Source organism: Lepidothrix coronata, unplaced genomic scaffold (assembly GCF_001604755.1).
Source record: "Lepidothrix coronata isolate B3197 unplaced genomic scaffold, Lepidothrix_coronata-1.0 Scaffold0, whole genome shotgun sequence".
NCBI classification, from domain to species: Eukaryota; Metazoa; Chordata; class Aves; order Passeriformes; family Pipridae; genus Lepidothrix; species Lepidothrix coronata.
Window position 1 is genome coordinate 15950978 of NW_016690180.1, and position 6306 is coordinate 15957283.

The following is a 6306-nucleotide window of genomic DNA, read 5'->3' on the forward strand; positions in this document are numbered from 1 at the left end:
CCTTCAGAAAGTTTATAGAAATTTAAGAATGTAACATTAAAGATCTGTAACAGTGTTTGAACATCTGGAGACAGAAAAAGACAAAGTTAAAATTAAATACACATAGTTCAGGATTTTAGCTGGAATGTATTGATAACTGCCTTATTGCAAATCAAATAAAAAAAATACTGTGGTGGTACTGTATATAACCTCTGATTTAATATTATTTAACCAGTTTGTACTGTTCAGGCTTTCAAAAAAGGTAAAAAGCTGCAATTAACAGATGATGTTAAAGGGATCCAGTGTAATTTGTCATTTTGTACCAGACAAGTGAGAAAAATTTTGAATAGCGGTTTCATAAGTAAAATTTTTGCTCTTCTGTTTCTTTTTCTCAAAATTAACATTTGTTATGTTGTTAATAGACTCATAGGGGAGCAAAAAGAGTGGACAAAATTTGCTCTTTTCACTAGAAGTTCATTGGGTTGATTTCAGATCATCCTGTGAAAGTGTTAAAGTGCAGCTCTGGTCATTACTGGTGCAGTGAAGGAAAGTTTGCTGAAAATCCTTTGTGCAGAGACAAAATCAGAGCTCTTCATGTTCACAATGCAGTAGCTTCATTTAATTGTTTGGTTTTTTGGGTTTTCTTGACAGGTGGTTGTGTCCACTAACATTGCTGAGACATCATTAACAATAGATGGTGTTGTGTTTGTGATTGATCCTGGCTTTGCAAAACAGAAGGTAAATGCTTTTCTGTCTTTTCTTTCTTTATAGTAGGAAAGATGCTGGAATCTGGTTTGCTCAGGTAGCTGTTCCCTTTGTAGACACCAGGGTTTTTTTCCATTTGAAATCTTAAACTTGGTTGTTGAGTTTTTGTTTTATTTTTAGCTTGCAGGTTTGCATTTAGTCTGCAAATTTTAGATAGAAGAATTTTATTTTAAAAAATAAAAAGAAACATGAGAACTTAGAATTGGGCCTGGAATGTGGATTTTCTAAATACTTTAGGATGGTTGGTTTTGTACTTTGTGTCTATACTTGGGAATGCTCAAGTAAAACTAAGAAATTGTATGAAAGTAAATTAAAACTGGTGCTAGAAGCCTCCTCTTCTTTTAAGTCACTCCAATAGAAAACTCTAGCACTAAAATAAGAAGAAAGAAATGATACATACTGTTTTATATCAGTATTTATCATGTCCTGTTGCAGCCCTGAAGATTGTAATCAAGCTCGTACTGTGATCTTGGAACATCACAGGATGTTGAGAGAAACGGAAGTAGTTTTCCTATAGTCAGCCCAATAACTAAAGAAAGAATAAAATGCATATCATAATAATAATTTAGTTTTTTCACTAACTGTAACTTTCTTTACAACTTGGATTCTTAGACTTTTTGTTTAACACCAATACACACTGTCAGCCTTTTAAACTTTGGCAAAATGTGGCAGACATACAGCAGAATGTGAGTACAGTAACAGTGCATCTTCATGCACAAGTTTCCATCACCATTTAGGCTGAGGTTTTTTCACAGGTAGTTCTAATACCAGAAGAATACCTTCTGTAGAAAGAACTAAAGTTTTTGTACAGATTTTATACTTACACCAGAAAGGTGTTAAAACGGGGACCAAGAACATCTTCAACTGAAACTACTGTCTGATACTGCCTTTTTTTACAGTATACTCCTTTCCATGAGCCCTATTGAGTTGGCAGGGCTGCTGTTTTATCCATGACTGCAGTGGAAATTTTACAGTAAATACCTGCACGTATTTTTTACTGTGGCAGTCTGCATGTACCCTTGAAATAGAGTTTTGTTTTGTCATCAGCCTCATTTTTACAGTTCTGTTCAACCTTAATGTTAGATTTTTCTGATCTCTAGAACATGATTATTCAACCTCATAATTACATCGACAACTTTTTTTATGGAATTTTTTGAGCAACATGATTGTTTAGCACTCTATGAAACAAATTGGACGTGTTCCTTTTGCCATGAAAATCTTAATCTAAAAATGCACACACTTAAGGAGAACAGGGAGCCTGGCAGGAGTTGCTGTTAACAGATGAATAAAAAATGCTGTTCTCTAGACAGTTGTATTTGAAGCTCTCTGTCACTGATCCAGAGCATTTTGTAGCAAGTTTTTTTTCTCCTTTCAGATATATACAACTTGTGATTTCCTAGTCAGAAGCTGTGCTTGACATACATTTAAAGCAGTCTTTATTTTTTCAGATAGTTGTCTTATCCATGAACTGTTTATTCTTTTCCTTCTTTCCTGCTCTGCTTCCACTTTCAAATAGGTGTACAACCCTCGTATCAGAGTGGAGTCTCTGTTGGTGACTGCGATCAGTAAAGCTTCTGCTCAGCAGCGAGCTGGCCGTGCTGGCCGTACTCGACCAGGCAAGTGCTTCAGGCTCTACACAGAGAAGGCTTACAAAACTGAAATGCAGGTAAGGTTACTTCTTGTAGATTACGTTTATAAGCACACCTGATTCAGGTAGTTGAGTGCCGTGCTGTTAAACAAAATCAGAATTTGAATGCTTCTGGACTATTAGGGTTGGGAAGAACAAGCGTTTTGAATTGTCTTTTTTTTCCCCTCCCCCCCAGGACAACACATACCCTGAAATTTTGAGATCTAACTTAGGATCTGTAGTATTACAGCTCAAGAAGCTTGGTATAGATGATTTGGTGCACTTTGATTTTATGGATCCTCCAGGTATCTATTTCCATCTTTCCAATCTTTATTTTTGTGACTATTTTATATAATGACAACATGGAATAAATTCTTTTACCTTTTCTTTTTCTGTTTTTTTTTTTTTTAATTGTAATCTGTAAGGAATGTTTTTTGTTTATCCTGAAATTTAGTGCTCTGTGTCATATTAAAACAAGCTTTTTGTATTTCTGTCTGTGTAAAAGCTTTTAATGGAACCAAGGAATCTACTGAATGCCCCTTGCCTGCAGAGAGTAAGAGAAAATTATGGGCATTAGAAAGTCTATTATTTGAAATTCTTTTACTTATCACCTTGATTACACATTCTAATTGTGCAAAATTGGCTAGTGTTGTTAAAGCTGAATACATGATTTTGGCTCAAACTATAAAGTTAATGTGTATCTTTTTTCTAAGTGTTAAATGTTCATATATGCTTCCAAAATAATGGGTTTATATTGCTAATTAAAAATGTCGATCAGCCATATATAAATATGTTAGCTAGTTGGTTTTTCCCCCCCTCAAAAATATAACATAGTCTGTAAGCTTTTAAGTAGTTCTATTTTTCTAGAATTCTAGAAGTTCTATAAATTCTATAATTGAATACTTGAATTTCTTTCTGTTTTATTTTGTGGGTTAATACAGACTCTGTATGAGAAATGCAGGATTAAGAGAACATTCTTGCTGGCTTCGTGAGAGACTGTAGATACCTAAAGTTGACATGGCTGAGATTTTAGGGCTGTATTGATCTGTTTGGTATGGAACAAGGGAAAAGGTATCTGCAGGGAGAGGAAGTGATATTACTATCATACTGAGTATATCACAATGCCACTGCTGTCTGAATTTTGAAAAGCAGTAATCTCCAAATATTTAAAACTTGTGATTAAAGCTTTTTTAAATGAATTTTGTTTCCTCCCCCGCACCCGTATTCATTTGCACCTGGGTGTGTGTTACTGAATTTGGTAGCAGTTTTGTGTTTGGATGCTAGTGAATGGAGAACAAAAAAACCAAAAAAGATAGCTTATAATAGTCTGTGCTTCCTCATTTTTTGCTGATTCAGAGCAGTTTGGTTAATATGCCTACTTACATACTTTTTTCTTTCAGCTCCTGAAACTCTGATGAGAGCCTTAGAGCTTTTAAATTACCTGGCTGCTTTAAATGATGATGGAGACTTGACTGAATTGGGATCCATGATGGCTGAATTTCCATTGGACCCACAGCTGGCTAAAATGGTTATTGCAAGCTGTGACTACAACTGTTCTAATGAGGTCCTATCTATTACTGCCATGTTGTCAGGTAATAGCAGGAAAAGAGATACTAAACAAAATGCAGATCTTCAGTTTGGGGGAAATTTGAGTTTTCCACATAAAAAAAACCATGTATTTCTAATAAAATTAGAATTGTTTTTTAAAACTTCATATATGGGTTCAGTCATTATAGATTTATGTAGAGATCTTGAACCTAATCAGTAGTAATGTTAAGAAATTAAGACACATAAAATGGCCAAAGAGTTTGCTCCTAATATCAGTTAAAAGTGTATATATTTGAGTTGTTGGGTGGGGGGAGGGAATCAGGGTAATGGAACAGAAATTTCTACTCAGGCTCATAGACAGGATCAGAAATGTCAGTTCAGCCGCTCAGTTTAAGGCAGTGACATCTGTTACGTATTGTGCATTCTTCTGCACTTTGATAAATCTCAGTATTCCCAAAGGGATTACAGTCTAATTTATATTAAACCACCAGCTTGTACATGAAGTACACTTTTCAGTCATTAAGTGGCAAAACTGGAGAACAGTCATTACTTTTAAAGGGAAAAAAGAAACTTGGGGCGAGGATGTATCTTTATAAGAATTGATTTAAGTGCACAGCTGTACTTTGCTACTGTGTCACATGACTAGCTCTGTGTCAGAGCAGAGCTGCTTGCTGAGAGAGCTCGATGGGGAGGAAAATGTTACCACACAAATTTGTATTTAATTTCCCGGTTACCTAGAACTGATGTTGATTTATAGTTATAGGTCATAGGACAAGCAACAAATGGGGATGTTCTTACTCCTAAGTACTCTTTTGTCTTTGGGGTGTGCTATTTTACCAGTGCTCTCCACAGCACAGGTGTGCTGCTGACATACTTAACTTGGTTGGATAGAGAAAAAAAAACATTTTGACTAAGTGTAAAATCTGTTGCTTCAGTTTAGTCTTACAGTATATATATATGAAAGTTTTTAAGAACAAGATAAAATGTTTGTTGCAGAGTTATGATTGTTCAGACTCAGAGCAGATGGGCAGGGCAGAATCATAATATTTTTTTAATTAAATGGTAGGCTTAATTGCGGAGGTGGTGGTAGGTTGGTGCCTGTCTTTCTCTTCCCTTCTGCCAATATCTACTACAGAACAAGTCAGTCTAATATTTTTGTCAATGGCCTTCAACTGATTTGCCTTACTCCTTTTCCAGTTTACCTTTTCCCAGGTCATGATAGCTTTTTTTGTTTTAAGGCACAATTAATATAATGATTAATAAGTGTGGGGGGGGGAATAAAAAATGAATTGAAGATGGTTAATGTGCGTGTTATAACTAACATACTACTCTTAAAGAAACCCCTCACATAATCCTGGTATTTGTGAGGACTATTTCCCAAAGCAAACACTTTTTTTATAAACCAGCAGCATGATTATATGTTTTGGTGCCTAAAGTCCTCATAAAGATTGTCAGGCTTTGGATAGTAATCCATGTATTAAGTTTGGACTGAATGGGAAACTAGGTACCAGAAAGGAGCAAAAATAGCATTGAATAAATGAGCAGATCAAATGATTGTACTTCATTTTATAAGAGCTTTGGTGTCTTGCTGTGGTATGGAAAGTGCTATTACTTATTCAAAACAGTTAAGACAGTGATAGAATAATTTGGATTTTGCTTTTATTAATCTGAGTTTGAAATTAAAATTATATTATCTCTTTTTTCAAATGCAGGACCCACTATTCAGGGTGTTTATTTCACACCTGCATTTCCATTTTCTTTAATGCATTGGTCTTTGTTGATTTGTTACCATGTGATTCACTACTGCAGTGTGTATTTTTTTTCTCAAGTTCCGTCCAGTATTCAGCTCACATATTTAGTGCTTTTGGGCTTTTATGCAAATTTAAGAATAAAATAAAATAAAACCACATAACACCCCACAAAAAAGCCCTCATCTGATAGATCATATGCAAAGAGGTGTTCTCATGAGATTGCTGGGCTTCAGTTATGCGAAAGCTAATGTAGTCTCAAACAGATGGAAATAGATAAAGGATTTGTAACATCTTAGCATTAATTTTATTGAAATTTAACCTCTTAAAAATTACATCTACTTTAAACACAACTGATTTTTTTTACGCTGTAGATCTCTGTAAAGTGAATCACAGAATGGGTAGGGTTGGAAGGGATCACAGTGGGTCACCTGGTCCAACCTCCATGCTCCAACAGACCTCTTTTATAAGTACTTTCCAGATCTCTTGAATTAGTATCAATCTTACAAACTTACTAGAATGTTGACAGACCATGAATTAGGTTGGCTGCAATACTATTTGTGGTCTTTGCTAGTCTGTATTTGGAAAGGAGGTGGAAAAACATGATTTTTGGACTCAAGTCAGACTGAGTCAGATGTG

General features: G+C 35.1%; 1 protein-coding gene across 1 annotated transcript in view; it reads left to right on the top strand.

Moving 5' to 3' along the window:
* The window catches only part of DHX15 (DEAH-box helicase 15), a 48989-nt gene that overhangs the window by 27165 nt on the left and 15518 nt on the right, over positions 1-6306 (top strand). The window contains exons 7-10 of the mRNA XM_017824695.1: positions 631-717; positions 2261-2410; positions 2568-2676; positions 3772-3963. Of these exons, the coding sequence (XP_017680184.1) occupies positions 631-717; positions 2261-2410; positions 2568-2676; positions 3772-3963 (538 nt within the window). The remainder of the gene's footprint in view (positions 1-630; positions 718-2260; positions 2411-2567; positions 2677-3771; positions 3964-6306) is intronic.